Source organism: Xenopus tropicalis, chromosome 6, assembly GCF_000004195.4.
Source record: "Xenopus tropicalis strain Nigerian chromosome 6, UCB_Xtro_10.0, whole genome shotgun sequence".
Taxonomy (NCBI): Eukaryota; Metazoa; Chordata; class Amphibia; order Anura; family Pipidae; genus Xenopus; species Xenopus tropicalis.
In genome coordinates, this window is record NC_030682.2 from 58,875,992 (window position 1) to 58,897,608 (window position 21,617).

Below are 21,617 nucleotides of genomic sequence, written 5' to 3' on the forward strand. Positions count from 1 at the left end.
GTAAATAAAGGATAATAATTTTTTCTTTTGAACATCCTGGCAGATCTTGAGGTACACTGTATTGGCATCCAGGAAGGTAAAAAAGGTTCAGGTGGCAGGCCTGAAGATCCAGAAGGTAGGATCTTTGAACAATATGTATATGTAGTTAAACAATGTTATGTAGATATGATAATATCTGGTTATTTAACTTTTAAGGTGAAAGATATGGCAGTACAAGACCACATGAAAATGAAGACCAAAAAGGAGATGAAATTTTAAATCCATCAAAGGCAGCTGCTGTGTCTCCTGTCACATCCATGTTAGACTGGAAAACACAGCAAATTAGCAAAAGCACATTCAGAGGTTTCGTAACAACAGGTATGCATCCACCCAGGGCTGGGCTGCCATTAGTGCTCCAGGTGTTATACAACTACAGCTCCCAGAATGCCTTGCTCAGTTCCAAATGTTGACTTAACTCTGATTTCCACTGAACAAAAAGATTTAACTGAGGATATATTAGTTAGAAAACACAAATGCTCTTGTCGAATTTTACTCACTCAAGCAACATTATCAAACCATCATAGCACCTACAAAATTCCTTGCAGAGTTTCATATACTATTTATTATACTACCAAGTACCTACAGTAATTTAATCCCCTTTGTCACAAAAGCATTCATTTTTAGCCTGGTCTCCACTTGGTGTAGCTGCACTGAGGCCGAAGTTGTGCCTATCAGTGCAACTAGACACAGGAGCATATAGGAGCGGATCTGCTTCTCTCTGCCTGCCTACAAGTTGTAGGCAGAGAGAAGTGGACCCTATGCTTAGAGGCAAATTTAGCAAAGTAGGAAATTAGATATTACCACTGAAAAATTCACTCACTTTCTATTCATTCCTATGGGATTTTTAGAAGCCTATTTATCATATGGTGAACCATGGTAATGGTAAATTTCACCCATTGATAAATATGCTTTTGAAAATCCGATAGGAATAGAAATATGTGATTTTTTCTGCAGTGAGTTCTAATTTTGCACTTTGATACATATGCCCCTTAGTGTGCCCTTGCCCTTAGCCATCTTTAAAAAGGTATTTTGCCTTCCTTTCCCTCCTTGCTTCATACTGCACACGTGTTTCATTCCCCCATCCCCCCTGGCAGATCTGCTTCTGATTGGCTGGTGGGCATGTGTAGCTCAGAACAGGAGACTGTATCAAGTTACACACATGTGCATTGCTATAAATTCTGTATATATATTCTCTTCTATCTATAATTCCGACACATACTAGCAATTAAGGCATTATACAGAGCACGTTATTTCAATTTCAGCTGTATTGCCCTTTTAATTAGTAGAAATATTTGTTACGCATCAGCTTGATTTTAATTTTACATACCCCCATTTTACATTTTCTTAGGTTTTTAGTTGTTTTTTTTTTACTATCCCTTCATGTTCTAATCCTTCTCAGTGGGAGCAATTCCTAAATTTAAAGTGTTTTCTCACATTTTATATGATTATTTTGCCCCATTTTCCTTAAGAACCGCTGTTTTCCCTTGAATGTAATTTTTTGCACATTCTAAGTTTTTTTTCAGTGTGCCATTTTTACAGACCCCTAGAAAATGTAAAATCAGGGTCTGACTGTAGCTTGAAGGTAATGATATTCTAGTTCCCTGTATTGTACCATGTATAGACTAATGGTGCGAGGGTTGTTTACTGCCTTTTCTGGTGTCAGTATACCAGCTGTGAAAACCACATCTGCTGCCATCCACCCCAACTATGCATATTCACACTCACAGTGGATTTAAGCATGGAAATGCTATAGTATGCACATTTTTCCAGAATTGAGTTCAGACTGATCCCCTGCCTGTCAGAGCACCTATATACAAGGGATGGATGAGAACCTGTGTGCTATAATCCATAGCTATCAAAGAGGATAAAGTTAAGAGTCATTTTTATAATATTGTTATCTATTTTTTTTTGTATTTTTAATAGATCTTTCGTCTCAGGTTCTTACATTCAAGCCTTTCTCTCTGAAACCTGGCAAGATGTATATGCTTGATGTCTCTCTTGGTATGGCAAGTTACTATATGTATATTATATCATACAGTATACCGTATATGCATAAAACAAGCTTCATGTTTCAGTTTTTCTAATCTTATATTTTAAAGTAGAAAGAAAGGTTGCACCCCCATTGACTGTATTTACTTTCTTAACACTCCGGGTTGGTGATCCTATTAGCAAAAAACTGCACCGGCCTGGGGTACATGCAGGTGATCGATCCTCTTCTGCCTCCTTTCTTCACGCTGGCTGCGCATGTTAGAAAATCAACTGCTTCCTTATTTTTCAGACGCACTGTCTGAGAAACGGATAATTCATGGACTTTTATCTTAAGGAACAGTAACACTAAAAAATAAAAATGTTTTAAAATAATTAAAATATAATGTACTGTTGCCCTGCACTGGTACAAGTTGTGTGTTTGCTTCAGAAAGACTACTGTAGGTAATAGAAATAGCTGCTGTGTAGCCATGGGGGCAGCCATTTAAATTGAAAAAAGGAGAAAAGGCACAGGTTACATAAGAAGATAACAGATAACTGTGTAGAATACAATGGGAATCTATGCTACTTATCTGTTATCTGCTTAGTAACCTGTGCCTTTTCTCCTTTTTTCAATTTAAATGGCTGCCCCCATGGCTACACAGCAGGGTATTTATATAAACTGTAGTAGTGTTTAAGAAGCAAACACACAACTTTTACCAGTGCAGGGCAATAGTACATAATATATTAATTATTTTTATACACTTTCATTTTTGGTGTTACTGTTCCTTTAAGACATGTAAACCCTACATTTTTCTACCATGTATATGAGTTAGGCACATCTCCCCCACTCAAGTGACACCATTTGTATTGCATATACCCTCTGTTTGCCAGCACCATCACATTTTCCTAAAACAATTAACAGCTTTCACCAGACAACCATTTTCCTTTTACACATCTTTAGTGAAATTTGCATCTGCAAACATCATATTTGCTCTGTAAAGTTCATGCAATGAAAAATGCAGGCTTACAGAGGCAGAACTTACTTTCATAAAAAAAACATCCTGATTGGATTGAGCCCTTTAATGGTTACACTGAGCTCAGGACAGGAGGTAAAATAAAAAACATGTTCCTCCAGCAGAGGCACAGCTAGAGCAGAATTTTTTATGGAAATCAGAGGGTATGTTTGGTAATCTGAATTGAAAAGAACAGAGTATGCTCAGTTAGCCAAGAGCCAAGTCAATTTCTTTGGGGGGAGGGCCTAATGAGTTAAAGGAGGAGAAATAATCCCAAGTGATTAAGGGGATGCTGCAGCCTTACTATCAACCTTTGAACAACAGGAGTGGCATGTATTGAAATATTTCAAAGAACCTGCTTATTGATTAAATAACATAGAATCTGCATGACACTCAGTATGTGAATGTGTGTCTCCTGATATTCACACGTGCATAGGTATTTTGAGTACATTTGTTAAATTTCTGCATGTGTATGTAATGGCCATGGCTATCCCATGCACATTTTTCACCATATACTAGTGTGCCTTGCCTGCCATTTGGGTGACCTTTAACAATTTATATTATATACACCGCACACTTGCCTATAAAACCGTCAATATTTTTTCCACTTGAAAATGAGGTGCTACAGGTTAACAAACATTATATTAAATAGGCACAAAAGTAAAATTGTTCACAAAAGCAAAATATTGTTTGAATTGCTCACTTTGTTCCATTGTAAATGAAAAGAAGAGCAATAAACTGATTCCAGTTGCTCAGTGAATCGATTTTAATTATTGTTATTATTATTTTTAATCCAGCCTCTAGGGGAAATGAAATAGGCAAATCACAGCTCTACTTTACAGTTAATGAAATGGCACCAAGAATGACCTGCCAAGTGCAACCAAACGAGGGAATGGAATTATACACAGTTTTCAGCATATTTTGTACTTCAGGAAAAGAGGTAAATCATAAATTGATTATTTATTCACCTAGTAGCATGGACAGGATAAGGGACCAAGTTGCTTCAATAGCTTCTGTAGATACTTGTTCATCCTTGTTCATCCCATGTCTAAAAATAAATATTAGTTTCTATTTATTCAGCAAATGTAAATAAGGTAGTGCATAATTTGTTTCTTTTATTATGTATTGGCCAGGATCTTTATTATGACTTTAGCTACCAAGTTGGGAGGAGATCAGCTAGGAAGAAACTGTATGAAGGAAGAGACATTCAGTATTATTTTAACTTGCCTGCAGGTGATCAAACAGATGGATATCAAGGTACAAAAATATACATAATTACAAATAATTGTAGAAATGCTATTGGAGCTTTCCCAACTGAATAATGTAATATGCCAGTTACCTTCAGTTTTCTCCAGTGCAGTGTCCTTCAAAAAGTTACCATGTTATCATTTGTCTTAGATAGGACAAATGGCAAAGCATGAAGCAGGCATATTCTTGTCCCTAAGGGCAGGGGTACATGGGGAGATTCGTTGCGCCGCGACAAATCTCCGTTGTCGCGGTCGACTAATCTCCCTGCAATGCCATCCCACTGACTAGAATGCAAATCGCCGGTGGGATGGCATACGCGGCGCAGCGATTTGCCAAAGTCGCCGAAGTTGCCTTGAGAGAGTTAGAAAACGTAAAATCGTGTCTTGTGTTTCACCTAATACGCTTGTGGTTTGTACAGTCTTAACATATACTGATGTTTATAAGTGCAATTAAGACAAACAAGCTAAATAATCTTGTCACTGGATTGGGTATCACTGATATCCAAGAGCATATTAGATCTGAGAAAAAGCAAGGTATCTTTAACTTTTATAGGAATATAATATAAATAAATACAATTTATAAGTAAATATGCTAGAAATAGAAATTTGTAAAGTAAATACAATAGGGGCAGAATTGCGGTAATTTTTAGTATATGTTTTCTTAATTTCAGTTACTCTTTTCACACAAATCACAAATATGTATGGATCACAAACAAAGCCATGTCCGGTAAATGTAACTGTATGGCCTAGCTTTGGGAAGAATACCTCTACTGACTTCATTGCAGAACAACTGTAAGTGATTAGTGCATTAAATTTAAATGTTTTTGCTTTTTATTTAAAAGTTATAATTCTTTATTTTTTTTTCTTAAAGGTATCATCATGGCTTGAAAAATCTTTCTGTACTTTTACTTATGGAAAATCACATAGAGATAAGAAATTACATTACATTATTGACAGTGGTACTCAATAAATTATATAGTGAAGAAACTAAGACTCCGTTTGAACTGCAATCAAAAATAAGAAATGCACTGATTTCAGCTCTTTGTAGTATGTCCTTCCAGGATGAGGTAAAATGTGTTACTTGAGAAAGCTGCATTAGCTAAATTAGCTAAAAGAGAAAAATTAACAGGCCCTTAAAATTCCAGTATGCTTAGTCAAAAAACCGTTAGTGGTCTTAAAAAGTTAAAAAATACTAATAAAGTAACATGCAAAAATATAACAAAAGACCCAATCAATTTTTTACTGGGTAAGCCAATAAGAGAGCTATCAAGCTCTTCTCAAAAGCTGGTTAAAGGAACAGTAACACCAAAAATTTAAGATTTTTAAAGTAAATTAAATATAATGTACTGTTGCCCTGCACTGGTAAAAGTTGTGTGTTTGCTACAGTAACTCTACTATAGTTTATATAAATAAGCTGCTGTGTAGCCACCATCTCTCAAACTGTTATCAGAATAGCATCATGAACGAAATTTACCAAACTACAAGTAGAAACATAATGACTATCACTGCTTGATTGTTTAATTCCCCCCGCCCCTTTTTCTTTCTCTCTCTCTCTCTCTCTCTCTCTCTCTCTCTCTCTCCCCCTCCTTCTTTTTATAGTTTTTTTTTTCATGCTCTTTATTTTTATTTGAACAGGGGAATCGATAATAAAGCAGCTCATGTACCTATTATGTAGGTTTACTACGCATCTTTCTGTCTAAAAATAACCCCATTCAATTGTACTTTATATGCATTGTTTGTATGATTCTCTTTCCTTTTTCTGGAAAATTTCTAAATCAATAAAAAGTAAGTTACAAAAAAAAAAAATTCAAAAATACTGTTTTTTGAGAGGTACCCAAAGAGATCATGTTTAAAGTAACTAAAAGGTAGAATAGTCTAATATGTTGCTCACCATGTTGGTAACTGCACCAAAAGTGTAATATTATTTGAAACATGCAAACTAGAAGTCCCAAAGTTAAGAGACTTAAAAAAAAAAGCCTTAGGGGCTGATTTACTAACCCACGAATTCGAATCCGAATTGGAAAAATTCCGATTGGAAAACGAACATTTTGCGACTTTTTCGTATTTTTTGCGATTTTTTCGGCGCCTTTACGACTTTTCGGAAATTATCGCGACTTTTTCGTTACCAATGCGATTTGCGCGAAAAAACGCGACTTTTTCGTAGCCATTCCGAAAGTTGCGATTTTTTCGTAGCGTTAAAACTTGCGCGAAAAGTTGCGCTTTTTTCGTAGCGTTAAAACTTAAAAGGCGCGACGTTTTGCGCAAGTTTTAACGCTACGAAAAAATCGCAACTTTCGGAATGGCTACGAAAAACTCGCGTTTTTCCGCAAAAATCGTATTGGTAACGAAAAAGTCGCGATAATTTTCCGAAAAAATCGCAAAATACCGATCATTACGAAAAAAACGCAATCAGACGCATTCGGCCCGTTCGTGAGTAAGTAAATGGGCCCCTTAGAGCACTTATACATAAGGGGGAATTAGGGTACAATCATAATAAAAATATTCCAAGTAAAAGAAGCTGGCAGTCTACTAGAGAGAGAATGCCCTTAAATTTTTCTCAGAGTCTCTATTTGCTTTTGAGTTTTAAGGTTAGTAAATATGAGAAGGTCCAGAAATTTTGAGGCTAGAAGTAAAGTGGACAGAGGACATTTTGTTATTGAATACAAAAAACTAAGTTAAGGAACAAATTCCATGTGTGTTTAAAAATAGAAGTAAAATAAGCTCAAAATATTGATTGTTAAATAAGAGCATTTGTTCTGCAAGCACACATTTCACTTGGTTTTGAATAATGTCTACAATGTCTTCAAGTGAGTGTTGCCCTAATATAGCAGATTTGACTTACAATGGGAAAATGAAAACAGTCAATCTGTAAAATAGTTATTCTGCACATCAAGGAACCTTAGTACAGGTATGGGATCCGTTATCCGGAAACCTGTTATCCAGAAAGTTCTAACCTACGGGAAGGCAATCTCCCATAGACTTCATTATACGCAAATAATTCTAATTTTTAAAAATGATTTCCTTTTTCTTTGTAATAGTACCTTGTACTTGATCCCAACTAAGATATAATGAATCCTTATTGGAGGCAAAACAATCCTATTGGGGTTATTAAATGTTTAAATCATCTTCAAGTAGACTTAAGGTATGGAGATCCAAATTAAGGGAAGATCCCTTATCCGGAAAACCCCAGGTCCCAAGCAATCTGGATTATGGGTCACATACCTGAACATACAGAATGCTTATCTGCTTATCCAGAATTTGAATCTCTATACCTTACGTCTACTAAAAAATCTTTTTAACATTAAGTAAACCCAATAGGATTTTTTTGCCTCCAATAAGGATTAATTATATCTTAGTTGGGATCAAGTACAAGGTTTTGTTTTAATATTACAGAGAAAAGGAAATCACTTTAAAAAATGTGAATTATTTGCTTATAATGGAGTCTATGGGAGATGGCCTTCCTATAATTCAGAACTTTCTGGATTATGGGTTTCCAGATAACCATACCTGTACAGCTTAGCATGTTTACTAAATTCATTCAAGGACAGGAATTAAGAGCACTGCTATTAACAAGTTAAATATTAACTAAGGTTAAATGTAGTAAAATCAATTTTATAAAACTGCATATATGCAAAGCTAGGCAGCAGCCAAGGGACTCTAGGAAATACTGGTAAGATGGGGGCATGGTGCTTGGTTACAAACTAACAAGGAGGCTGCTGTAAGGAGAGGGAATTAATGCAGTACACTTTGATGCGCTAGTCCTAATAATGGTTAAAGAAAAATGCACCACTTGTGAATTTTTCTAGAGGAGTACCAGTTTAGGGAAAAAGTTAGTCATTTCATTCACTGGGAAGACGTTTAACATAGTGGCACCCCAAAGTGAATTAGACTTTGCTTGACTGTTAAACAATTATGGGATTAAGGAATAAGCAGGTTTTAGGTGTTTTAAATCTGCATCTCTTTATTTTTGTAAGATTTTAATATTATTTGATGTCCGTATCTGAACTACTATTTTGACAAATTTCGGATTTTGGAGTGTCTGGGCACATACAGTATTTGTGAGTTGGCTTCTCTTTTCTCTGAAAGGCAGATTAGCTATACCCCCATTCAAACTTTTGTTTTAATTTGTTTATTTTTCTGTAATTCTATGTAATATAAAAACTGCATTTAATTGTGTTTCTTTCTTGCAGGATGAATTTGATGAGATAGTGTCAATGTTAATAGACCTTCTGAATTATACAAAGCAGGTAATGGAAATAGTTTTTTAAAACTTTCTTTCTTGGTCTTTCAGCAAAGACACATCTTCATAATCTGTTTAATTCTATTAAAAATAAGGGTTGCTGGCTTCATCTGCCCACCCTTGCCTCTTGGACTGGGAGCCTGAAAGGGCTAATGGATTCCCCCCTGATTGCAGCCTTGTATACAAGTTCTCTCTCTAATTCCATATGTACTGTGTTACTTAAACTACAATTTCATGCAATTTGTTAGACACACCCAGTAAATATAATTGCTTATCTAAGTCCATTTTGTGTTCGTTTAAAAGTTACTGGCCGGGGTGTACTACTGTACATGTGCCATATCTGCATCATCTTTTTCGTAGAACCTGTATGGCCATAGACTGGGTGTGCATGCAAAAAGAAGGCTGTGCGTTTATAATTATTGGGGGATTCCTAGCAAACTGGCATCCATCAGTGAGTAATCACACTGGTGAAATGTAGCACCTATGTTATTAAAGCAGCTTTACACCACTATTCCCCCTATTGTGGCTTATAGGGGAAATCATCTGTCATTATGCATAGGTCTATGGAAAAAGAGCCACCTACAGAATTTTGGCTTTGGGAACATAATGCACACCTGCAAGATCTGCACTGTATGTCTTAAATGTTTAAATTTTGTTCCCTTCTTTAATACCAGGTTACAGCTAAGAGCGCAATTCTCGTTGTAAATGCTACTAAAAAAATTCTTAAAAGGTCTGTTGACTCTGAAGACCATAGCAGAATATATCTGCAAAGAAATTCGGTTGAGAAAATTGTCTCCTTGATATCATATTCCATGGAAGTATCTATAGGGTATAATGAAAGGAACTTCATTGTGCTTGATGGCATGAACATCATAAGTGATCTGATGCTGGTGAGATAATATTTGCAATATATTTAATCATAGGGTATTCCAACCCATGGTAGAAGTACAGCAACTGTACTGTGTGATTTATCTGTACCTCCAAAATGGTCCCTTTCCCAAGACCTTTCATGTACCATGCAGCCTTGTACATTCTTATTGGTGCCTGGTTAACTGGTTAAAAATATGTAGAGGCCAAAATCCTGCTTAAAAATCCTTCAATTCATAAAGAAAACCATCCCACTGTACATAGAAAATTTACTCCATGCACTCATTCCTACTCCTCCCATCTCCTGAATACTACCATTCATTGTGATGTTTCAAAACTAGACTCCGATAAAATACACGTTGCATGATTGCATCATAGTCATGCCTCGCACAGAGTGCTTAATATTAAATACCAGTCCACTTAAAGACTTTAGGGATGTTTATCTTTGGACAATTGTTTGAAATAAAAAGCCAATGTGGATTAATGAAATATAAATAAGGCTGAAAGGGAAAGGTATTATTACATTGCTGCCCCCTTTCCCGAGGGGAGGAGAGAAAATTTGGGGATTGGGGATCCACAGCTGTAATGGTATTTATCTTGATGTGATAGCTTGAAAAAATGAACATGATTTGAAAAAATGCTTTTTGTTGTCATGGGCTGTTTATATTTTGACAACTGTCTGAAGATGAACATCCCTTTTAGCACTTTGTATTAGGAACAATGAACTCTTCCTTCAGACAGAACAGTTGCAATTCCTTCTCCTCCCTGGAATGCAGAGTTTTGAGGGACAACCTTTACCAGCCAATGTTTGGATGATGTGATATAATCAGCATTTCCTGACAATATGGCAACCATGACATTAAAAAAAGGTTTTGAAAAGTGTGTTCTTTTTTTATTATACTATGAGCTAACTTATCAATCTTGGCACTCCTAGAAAAGTGTTCAGAGGGCTCTGCCTCCCTCTGAATGCAGTACTGACTTTTGTATTTACTTCAAATTTGTTGCAGCAGACTAACTGGCACAGCATATAGAAGTCATAGTAACTTCAAGGGAACCCTGAGTTGTAGTCTCATAATTCATATCTATGGAATGTAACAGTCTGGAATGATTCCGTAGGCAGGGAATTTAAAACTCATTCCATGGGATACTGTATCTGGTTCCTTGTTAGTAGTAGATAGAGATCCTCTCAAGTAAAGAAGAAACATTTTAGGATCAGCTAATGTTTTGGGCAAATATGTTCTGACCAGTCCTTTAGCAGGTGTTCTTAATACAGAAATGTTTGGGTTCTTCTTTCTTGAGCTCTTGATCTTGCTGATCAATCTCCAATGAACCGCAGCTCTAAAGAAAATTTCCCACATTCCCAAGTAGCTTCATAAAAGCTCTGGCCACTGGCACCCCTCTTCAGCTACAAAAATGCAAATAATATTTAACCTAGAAGGCAATGGAGGTATTGGTCTGCCATAGACTATTGCGTGTTGGTGCCTGGATGTTGAATTAGCACCCTTTCACTCTAAAGGTAATTGGATTTCTAAAAAGCAGGTTGCAGTCCATTATAGATACTAATATATGGCTTACATATCATTTTATATTGGTAATTATTTAGATATATATATGTAACGACATTTAGCTGCATTTAGTAGCTTGTACAAATTACTGATAGCAAAAAAAGCTGCCTAGTGATGTTTCATTGTATAATTTTATTTGCTAATTTTTTTTCTTGTTTCCAGGAGTACATTGCTTTTAATAAGAAACAACATCTTGGCCTAAGTACAAATCTGATTGATTTCCAGACCAGTACCCATATGATGCTTCAGAACAGCATCCAGACAATTGGTTCAACAAAAGTCTACCTACCACAGCTGCAGAGCAGTCACTTGGAAACAAAACTAAGTAACCGGTGTTACATTAGTCAGCTGGTTTATTTCAAGAAGAATCCATACCTTTGGGCAGAAATTTCATCTCAGGTATGAGGTATAGCATTTGTTTAAATAACTTTTAATTTTATCAACTGCTAACCAAGGCTAATGATTTGGCCATTAGCTGGGCTTTAGCAAGTCCTTTACCAGTTTGCTTTGTACTGCTATGGGTTTTGATCAGTACAAATTGCATCTGTAGGATCTACTTTAGTTAGTGTCATATAGTGTTAGTGCCCTATATTCTACAATCTACTGTTGCACTTAAGGGTTAAATATCAGTCTGCTTTTCATGTATACCAATTTGACAATGTATATATCTCTATATTGTGAACAAAAATGACATGATGTATATTGATATTATGAAAATTGTTACATTTTGTGTATTAGCTGTTAAGCATTGATAGATCATTTTTTTCTGCATTTTGAAAGCTGATGTTTCCTGAGTTTCCTAATAGTTTCCCAACAGAAAATGCCTATTAACTGTTAAAATTATGTGAAATTTCTCTGCGTTTTGAAAAATATTTTAGGATAAGCCGTTGGCAGTGAGTGGGTTAATCAATATTTATCTATTGTGGTTTTTCAGCTTCAGGGGGAGTTTGCTGGTGTTAGTCTTTTCAACTGCTCCAACAAAAAGAAGATAAATGCAAGAGAAATTGCAGCACCGGTAATGATGGAATTTGACATGAAAAGAAATCATGTAAGTGTCCCTTAAAGCTTCTGCTTATTAATAATTCCTTATAGAAATAGAGACTTGAAGATATATTCTTTTCTGACAGATGTTACTAAGGAGATTATGTAAGAAAAGTTTGCTACATGTCTAATCAACTATAGCAACCAATTCGCAGGTAGAATTATGCAAACCTGTTATTGGTTACTGCACCTAAGCAAACTAAGAGGCCTGTTTATGGGATAAATGGGTAAATCTCTGAATTTGATTACAACTGGATAAGCAAGCACAAATGACTTTTATTACATATCACAAGTTTGTTTAGACAAATGTAGACAATGTCCTTTGTAGTAAATTGCCATTTGGAAAGGTTTAGGGGTTAGGATGTTCTACTCCTTAATATTTTATAGTGGAGCAGTTGCTGTACCTTCTGATGTCATCTCTGATATTAATTGGTTTGGGGGTGGTTACAATGCAGCAGTAGATGTAGGGTTGTCACTTGTCTGATTTGACTGTGAGGTACAAAACATATCATAGTTGGTATTAAGGCAAAGGTTTTAATCAGAAACTTAGGAGATGGTACATCATTTCTTTTACTAACTAGTTAGTGGTTCCTTGTGAAGGATTATTAAGGATGCAATAATAATTAAGTGATTGAAGTGCGTTGAGATATTGGAAAAAGTCAGATGGGTATAAGAGATGCAGGGAACTGTCCAGCAGCTGAAATAGCTGAATAAGCAATTTTTACTTCTTACAGGATTTAAAGCTGAATAAGCAGTTTTTATTTCTTACAGGATTTAGAGCTCAACAAAAACCTATTTTCACTTTATTGGGACAAAGTAAACTTTCACAGATTTCATACAGTTTCAGTTAACAGAGATGAGGCATTGCTTATAACAGTTACATTTTCCCGTCCTAATTTGAGAGCATTTCCTGTGTTGCTACTTGTAAGGTAAGTTGCACGGCTAAATGTGAATGTTTTAAAATGTAATGGAATTTGGCATCTTGCAACACAACTGCAATATGACAAAGGCTTTGTGGCATACACTGCAATGCAGAATATTAAAAGAGCTGGACACACTCTATATAACATGCAGACAGGAGCTTATAGGACAACTAAACCTTAAAAATGAATATGGCCATATTTTAAATACTAAACTGACTGCACTAGCCAAAAGTTTCAGCATCTCTATAGTAGCAATGAATCTAGGTCTTTACAGTTGTCACAGGAGCTCCTCATCTTGGATTCTGTTAGAACTGTCCAGGACACTGCACATGCTCAGTGCGCTCTCAGAGCAGCTGTTGAGAAGCTAAGCTTAGGAGTCATCGCAAATTGTCAAGCAGAAAATGAGATATAAACTGATGTTATGTGGCTGATTATTAAATTCTTCTGCTAATTGCACTGGTTTCAAAGCTGGCATGTAATGTGAAAGTGATTAAATTACTAATCAGCTTTTATATTGTGTCATTTATATTCTATATATACAGTATGTTGTGAATGGGACTCTAAGTTCAGTAACTGACAGCAGCACAGAACATGTGCAGTGAACTGGGAAAAAAAGCTGGGACATCTTCAGAAGTACAGTTCTCCCCTGCTGTGGTTGCCTTGGGCTGGTGCAGAAGCCCAAAACATAATCTACAACATTTCTAGCCCATTTCTTTAGTTAACTTTAGTTCTCGTTTAAACCATTTAAAGTGTTTCAGAGGGTAAACACTGATGAACACATGGTTATAATAAATGGGGTAGGCTCTCCACCAGCATGTTGTTTAGAGTCTGTGCAGGTCCTACTTCAGTCAAAAGTCATAGCACATGAAAGGTCTAATTGTGGCAAATGGCCCTGGGAGAAATGAAGTGGTATTACAGTTAGAACTTAAAAGGCTAACTTATTTTTTTTGACTGGTGACCAATAAATCAGTTGTATATTTGGTATATTGGAGACCTAATGATAAAGAGTCTCAACATGTTATGCCAGGTTTGCATCCCTGTTTATCATCATCATCATCATCATTTAAACCTAAATAGTTAACAAGTTAATTATTTAGGCAATGCAGTTAAAACAAATCATTTTGTCTTAACACTTTTATCAACAGGTACTCTGATAAGCCCAACACTTCTCATTTTAACATAAAAGAAATTTACACTTGGGAAGGAAATTCTGTTCAAATATTTATTCCTGCTCATTCCATTAAAGGTATGTATGACACAATGGAGTTTTGGGGGCAAAGGCATTTATTAAATATGCTGATCTGTCATCTGAATATTAATACTGGAGTTCAAAAGTGGGAAGACTGACATTTTAATAAGTTACATAGTTACATAGTTACATAGGGTTGAAAAAAGACCAGTGTCCATCAAGTTCAACCCATCCAAGTAAACACAGCACACCCAACCCACACCTACCAATCTATACACTCACATACATAAACTATAAATACAACCACTAGTACTAACTGTAGATATTAGTATCACAATAGCCTTGGATATTCTGATTGATCAAGAACTCATCCAGGCCCCTCTTAAAGGCATTAACAGAATCTGCCATTACCACATCACTAGGAAGGGCATTCCATAACCTCACTGCCCTCACCGTGAAAAACCACCTACGCTGCTTCAAATGGAAGCTCCTTTCCTCTAATCTAAAGGGGTGAACTCTGGTGCGTTGATTGTTTTTATGGGAAAAAAGAACATCCCCCATCTGCCTATAATCCCCTCTAATGTACTTGTACAGAGTAATCATGTCCCCTCGCAAGCGCCTCTTTTCCAGAGAAAACAACCCCAACCTCGACAGTCTCACATCATAGTTTAAATCTTCCATCCCCTTAACCAGTTTAGTTGCACGTCTTTGCACTTTCTCCAGCTCATTAATATCCTTCTTAAGGACTGGAGCCCAAAAGTGAGGGCATATAAAGTTATGGTTTGGGATGATTGTTTTTTAAAAGTAGAACTTATCCATAGATTTGTCTGATTACCATTTTGGGGTTAAAATCAAGTAGGTGTCCTTCAGGAGGTTGGGGATGGACAGCTTGAGAAGGAATTGCATTTGCACGTAAAGCATTTAAAAATGTTTGCCCTTAATGGATAGTTTTTCAGTCTGACTTTGAAATAACCTAACAGATGGTGATAACCCCTATTTGGCGATAATGGACGCAGACTATAATAGACAACCACGAAATAAATATCTTTCAAAGATGATCAATTATACTCTTGAAACCCAATGGACAAAGTGTTTGTACTGGGATTACTACAAACAGTGGAATTCAGAAAGTTGTTTTCCTCAAAAAGGAACACTGTCTACAAACATCATATGCAGGTAATCATGATTAAAAACAAAGCTTAATGTATTTTCTATGCAGCACAATTTTATCTGCATTGTTAGCCTGTGCAACTGCTAAGTACAATACTACAATGAATTAACATTAAATATTATTAATGTGCCAATATTGTCACTTGTGAGTGAGCTGTTATGCCCTAGTATTTTGAGTTTAATGTAAAAGATAACATTGTAACTTGTGCTAGGTACAAGGCAGGGTTGTTCCCTCTCACCCATCCACCTTGTTCTTGCAATCAAGCATCTAGCCATACTGCAATTGGCAACATCTCTCTCTTTGTTTATGATATATTGTTATATTTAGCTGATCTAGCAGATCTAACAGATCACATCTTTACTTGAATTAGTTGACTTGTTTGGCTGTTATTCAGACCATTGAATATAATTCAACGAGATGTAGTGGATTACTAATTTAAGAGTTTTGTTATCAGTAGACTTATTGTAACCCCCATGCAATTAAAGTTTCAGTACCAAAAAAGTTATTATAAAAATTAGATAGGGATAACATTACCCCTATTCACCAATTAGTTCTGTAGCTAATAAAAGCACTGCCTCACAACTTTACTAATGTATATTCTTTACAAAATGTCTTTCGCCCTCCACTAACCAAAACAACCCTCATTTACTCTTTATAAACTGGGACTCCACGGGCTTGATCTCAGATCTCTAAAGAGTCCCAAAACTTTAAAAATCTAATAAACTTTCAGCACATTTCTTTTTAAGTACATGTGTATTGTTTGGTGTTCTAGTGAAGGAGACATAATGCCTAAATTACAATCGCAAGCATAAGGTGCTAAAATTAATGCAAAGTTAAGCATACTATGACATCATTCATAAAAGGTACTTTCAAATTTCTATGCTGGGTACTCATTCATCCTGATATGACGAATAGTGTGGGTAGCATTTATTGAATAGGTGGTACTAACTTACGGCACTCAAATAGCATGCAACTTAATGCCTTGTGCATGATTCAGAGCTTAGTAGCTTTTACACTGACACGAAAAGTGGCACTTCTTATCATGTGCTGAATTTGTATATGAGCTTTTTAGTTAGTGAGCAAGAACATTTTTTATTATTATATTAGACATCACTACTTCTTGTAGGGATTTACTGAAAATTTCTCCAAAAACACTTAGCAAGCCTGGTGGCACTAGTTCCTGTTGACTGACTTCCCAAGGCAATGCAGGAGAGCTATCCATACTCAGGATTGGTAACCAATGTGATCTAGTGGTTGCGTAGTTAGCAGCTAGACAGACTAAATAGAGAACTAGAAGTTTTTCTTTCCCTGATATAGCTACCCACATCCTACCGTGTTTCTGGGAAGGGGTTGCTCAAACACTGCTCATTTGCAAAACACAACCAAATATATAGGGTGCTCCATAGAGGTTTTTAAAGGAGAACTAAACCCTAAAAATGAATGACTAAAAATGCCATATTTTATATACTGAACTTACTGCATGAGCCTAGAGTTTCAACATCTTAATAACAGCAATGATCTAGGACTAGGGGCGGGCCAAGCTGACCGGGCACCCTAGGCAACCCGGTCGGCCAACTCTGCCCACCTCCCTGCCCCCCGAACGGCGCATGCGCGCCAAAGCACAGGAGGCGGGGCGGGGCGATTTGATCGGTCATTGCCTCCGCCGCTAATGACAAGCGGCGGAGGCAATGACAAAGTATCGCTAGGGGTAGGCAGGAGAGGCTCCTGCCTGGCGCTCCTCAGTCGTTGCGCCCTAGGCAGCTGCCTCTTCTGCCTACCCCTAGTTCCGGCCCTGTCCAGGACTTTAAACCTGTCACAGGAACTCCCCATCTTGGAAAGTGTCTGCGACACTAACATGCTTAGTGTGCTCTGAGCAACTGCCTAGCTTAGGGGTTGTTGCCAAATTATCAAGCAGAAAATGAAGTTGGCCTGTAATATAAGCTGATACTGCAGGGTTGATTATTAAATTCTGATGCTAATTGCGCAGGTTTCTGAGCTGCCATTTAATAATTATCTGTATTAATTACTAATCAGCCTTATATTGTGACATTTATAGTCTATACAATATATTTTGTCAGCCCCTAGCTAACTGACAGCAGCACAGATCATGTGTAGTGAATCAGCAGAAAAGAAGATGGGGAACTATTGGGGCATCTTTGGAGGCACAGATCTTCCCTGCTAAAGAGCTGTGGTTGCCTTAGGCTGGTACAGAAGCACAAAGCATAATTCACATTCTGCCCTACTTCTTTAGTTAGGCTTTAGCTCTCTTTTAAACATAATGATTCTTTATAATTAAAATTCAAATCTGCTGTATACATATTATTATTGCATTCATGATGAGGATGATATTTTAAAAAAAACTATCTACCCCCTTAAAGATACAATCTCTTTATGAAATTATAATTTCCATTAAATTATGTCTTTAGCTGCAAACATCTTGGCATATATACCTACCTAAGAAGTCCTGTGAACACTAGCATCAACACTGAAGAGATTTCACAATATCTGCTGTAAGTTTTTGTACCTGCTTGAATTTTATTCCAGCTGTTTGTAGGCATATGAAAGATCATGATTATGAGCCAACAGAAGCCACATGGACTTATTGCAAGTTTCTGTGGAATACCACAGACTGATATTTATGTATTATTTGACAGTTTCTGCCAGTGATTGTTTACAGTAACTCACCATATCTATTTAGCTATTTATTACTAATGGGGCAAACAACAAAAGTATACTATTCCTTACTGTGGTTCCACAATTCTCAAGGTTATGTTTTAACCTAGGGCAAGTTAATATATGTGTTTGTGTGAAAGCACACCACTTAAGAAAGGTCTCTATTAGAAAATGCATAGGTTTACAGGATTAAATGTATTCTTGATAAGTGCTTAAATCTTATCTTTAAAATATGAAATATATATATATACAGGTATAGGACCCATTATTCAGAATGCTCGGGACCAAGGGTATTCCAGATAAGGGGTCTTTCCATAATTTGGATCTCCCATACCTTAAGTCTACTAAAAAAAATCAATAAAACGTTAATTAAATCAAATATAATTGTTTTGTAGCCAATAGGGATTAATTATATCTTAGTTGGGATCAGTTACAAGGTACTGTTTTGTTATTAAAGAGAAAAAGGAAAACAGTTTTAAAATTCTGAATAATTTGATTAAAATGGAGTCTATGGGAGATGGGCATTCCGTAATTCGGAGTTTTCTGGATAACGGATTTCTGGATAAGGGATCCCATACCTGTATACAGTTTAGGCATGGGGGTCACTTGCCTACTGTCTTTATCCTCATTCTAGTATAGTTAATTAGGATAGCCTAAGTAGGCAGATTATGGCTTGAATTAAATTAAAATACATAGAAAAGAAACCTTACCCGCAGACCAGACAAATTAGCAAAGACACTATATTAAAGGCGAATCTCTAATGTGACAGGAAATCAAAACACTATTAAAATAAAAAACAAGAAATGTCAGGGTTTATCATGTTTTCTGGAAAATAGTTGCTCTCCTAGCTCATTTTCTATACTTTGCACATAATTGCATGATGTAAATTATATAAGTAAACCATTTAAGAGAGTGATTTGCAGTAAATAGTTTCCTATAGAAGGGGGAGTGGAAGTATAGAGAATTTCAGGAATAGAGAGGCTGGCTGACCATTGGCAGAGCAGAAAGTTTCATGATAGAAATGTTGGAACTCTGATCATTTGTTTCACTAATCTCTGAGTAGGGTTATTTTGCTGACCATGAATAAGACACCAAAATAGTTGCTTTTTAAAAATACATTGTTAACCCCAGCAGTGTTATCTCATGAAAATATGTTCCTTTTATGAAGCTCACTTGCTAATGATCTCTGTACTTTTGCAGGACCACCAAAAATGTTATACCTTGTACTTTTGTTTTGCTTACCGTATTTGTATATACACTACTGGCAATTTACTACAAATTTAAGGATCGTCATGAAGAGAAGAAGAATGGTGTTGTATTCCTTCAGGATAACTCTCCAAATGACCATCAGCATTTTGCCATTGTAGTTGATGTAGGTTTGCGATCCAGGCCAAAATCAACAGCCAAGGTATTTATAAATGAACTTTCACCATACCCATTATGGTTATTCATCTATCAAATACCAAATATAAAGTCTTTCTTTGCTAAAGATTAGTTCTATACGGACGGGATATATGCCCAGCTTTCTTGGACAGAATTAATTTATTACTCTTTTTTCATTATTGTGAGCTGTAATGTGATATTAAAAAAGAAATACATTTTTAATGTATTTTTTTTTCAGGTTTATGTAGTTCTACATGGTGAAGACGGTGTGTCTGAAACAAGAGAACTTTACTTTCCTGACAAACCATTATTTGAAAAGAATTCACGACAGGCATTCGTTATGAGGTATTGTGAAAATGAACTGCAAGTCTGTGGTTTCTGCAAGGTGGTATCTTTTAAAAGGTTGCCCTAAGGTAGCCATACACGTAGCAATTCCTATCTTTTGTGCAACCATTGGTCGCACGAAAGATCGTTCCCACCCTCCACTAAAGTTCAGGGCTGAATCATCAGATATGAAGGTAGAAACAGTAGAAATTCTACCTCCACCTGCTGATCCAGCCCTGAATGTAGATTTTCAGGGCACGAAAGGGGCCCGAAACATGTTGTGTATGGCATAAAAATAAAAGCACTTTTTTGCAGCAATTTTGCACTTTGTCTCGTGCTCCCCCCTACATATATTTTTTGACAGAACATTGAGAGTGCGGCTCTATTGCTAGGGGTTTGATACATGAGGTCTGGAAGGCTGGGCGCAGAGGACCTATCTAGTCAGGTGTACAAGTAACCAATTTTTCAAACTTCTTTATTAAATCGACTGATTCAGAGGTAGAAATCCCAGCTTCCTGTATCTCAGTATAAAAAGCAATTTTCCATGGGCAGAATTAATTTGCACACCCTGTTTAAAAGAAAAAAATCTACTTTTTATTTCCCATGTGTGAGAGATGCAATGAATAAGAAAGTTGGTGTATTTTCCACCAAGCAATTTAAAACATTTTTTTTTCTTTTAAACAATTGCTCAATGTCTTGAATTCAGAGAGAAAATGTGTATCTATAATAGGGAGATCCTCAAAGGAGTTTTTGTACATAAGTCTGTTTTGTCTATTTTAGTGTTTCAGAAAGCCTTGGGCCCATATGGAAGATTCATATTTGGCATAACAACAGTGGCTACTCTCCAAGTTTGTATCTGAGTCACATAATTGTCAAAGATTTACAAAGTGGTCACAGTTATTTTTTCCTTGCAGAGTGCTGGCTTGCTATGGATGAAGGTACAGTACATTGTTATTATCCAAAAAAAAGTTTATCAAACATTGACCAATCATTGTAAACATGCTGTACACTTGTGTGCCTTGATCGTTGGCTCTGTGTTAAGGCAATGATTTCTACAAATGATTTCTATTCTGTGTAATTGCTATGGGGTTTCAAATGTCTAATCTATCATTTTTCTGTTGCTCCATATCTAAAGGTGATGGAAAAGTGGAAAGGGAGCTGACATCTGCTGTACATGGACTTGAGTTTAAAAAGGTAATTTATATCACTGTGCAGCCTACATTTTCAATAGCTTTCCTGAAATTCTCCTATATTATTTAGCTTTAAGCACAATGAATACCACTAATTAAAAGAGAATCTAAACATTTGTATTGTTAAGTACCCTGTTAAGTCTTTGCAATAACCACTGTTAAATAAAGCAATAGTGTTTTTCTAATTATTTATTAATGAGTAAACTTGTTTGAATAAAAAAAACTTGAATATGTCCAATCTGCAAGTTTATAGACATTGAAAAAAACTCAAAAAACTTGAATATCTCAATTGAAAGTTTCTTGACTCTACTTAGGATGACTCCCATTGACTTCTACATAAGCTTACCGTAACCTTAATAAATATCAGACATTTGAGTTCTTGAACCGTTTCAAGTTTTAGCGCTAAAAAACTTGAATTGTGAAAAAAATAAAACTTAAATGTTGATAGTTCACCCCCCTAAGGCATTCAGATCATAACTAGTGTACTGAAATATAAAGGTAGACATATATAGACAACATGTAAGTGTTTTGAAATGTAGATATCGTATACTAGTAAGCCGAGTATGTAATTTGGTGAGTAGTGACTTGCATACTTGTACCAAAGATACAGTATACCTGCAGTGCAGAATGCCTTATGCTAATGGCTTATGCAATATCAGCAACATTGTCAGATTATTGCCAAAATCAGTAAGAATTCTGTGAAAATATTTTTTCTGAAATGCTGCCTCTGTTAAAAACCTGTGCTTATCATACTTTTTATTGCCTATTGTAATTGTACTATTTA

The 21,617-nt window shown here is 36.1% G+C and overlaps 1 protein-coding gene across 3 annotated transcripts in view; it reads left to right on the forward strand.

Annotated features, from left to right (window-relative positions):
• pkd1l1 (polycystin 1 like 1, transient receptor potential channel interacting) overlaps window positions 1-21,617 on the forward strand; it is a 75,003-nt gene that overhangs the window by 19,344 nt on the left and 34,042 nt on the right. For all 3 annotated transcript variants that reach the window (XM_031904004.1, XM_012965489.3, XM_031904003.1), the window contains exons 12-30: window positions 44-115; window positions 196-357; window positions 1,963-2,040; window positions 3,818-3,960; window positions 4,154-4,277; window positions 4,939-5,059; window positions 5,139-5,334; window positions 8,458-8,514; window positions 9,182-9,397; window positions 11,102-11,338; window positions 11,874-11,987; window positions 12,752-12,909; window positions 14,049-14,149; window positions 15,073-15,268; window positions 17,690-17,773; window positions 19,137-19,344; window positions 19,558-19,664; window positions 20,424-20,581; window positions 20,779-20,837. In XM_031904004.1, the coding sequence (XP_031759864.1) occupies window positions 44-115; window positions 196-357; window positions 1,963-2,040; window positions 3,818-3,960; window positions 4,154-4,277; window positions 4,939-5,059; window positions 5,139-5,334; window positions 8,458-8,514; window positions 9,182-9,397; window positions 11,102-11,338; window positions 11,874-11,987; window positions 12,752-12,909; window positions 14,049-14,149; window positions 15,073-15,268; window positions 17,690-17,773; window positions 19,137-19,344; window positions 19,558-19,664; window positions 20,424-20,581; window positions 20,779-20,837 (2,591 nt within the window). The remainder of the gene's footprint in view (window positions 1-43; window positions 116-195; window positions 358-1,962; window positions 2,041-3,817; window positions 3,961-4,153; window positions 4,278-4,938; window positions 5,060-5,138; window positions 5,335-8,457; window positions 8,515-9,181; window positions 9,398-11,101; window positions 11,339-11,873; window positions 11,988-12,751; window positions 12,910-14,048; window positions 14,150-15,072; window positions 15,269-17,689; window positions 17,774-19,136; window positions 19,345-19,557; window positions 19,665-20,423; window positions 20,582-20,778; window positions 20,838-21,617) is intronic.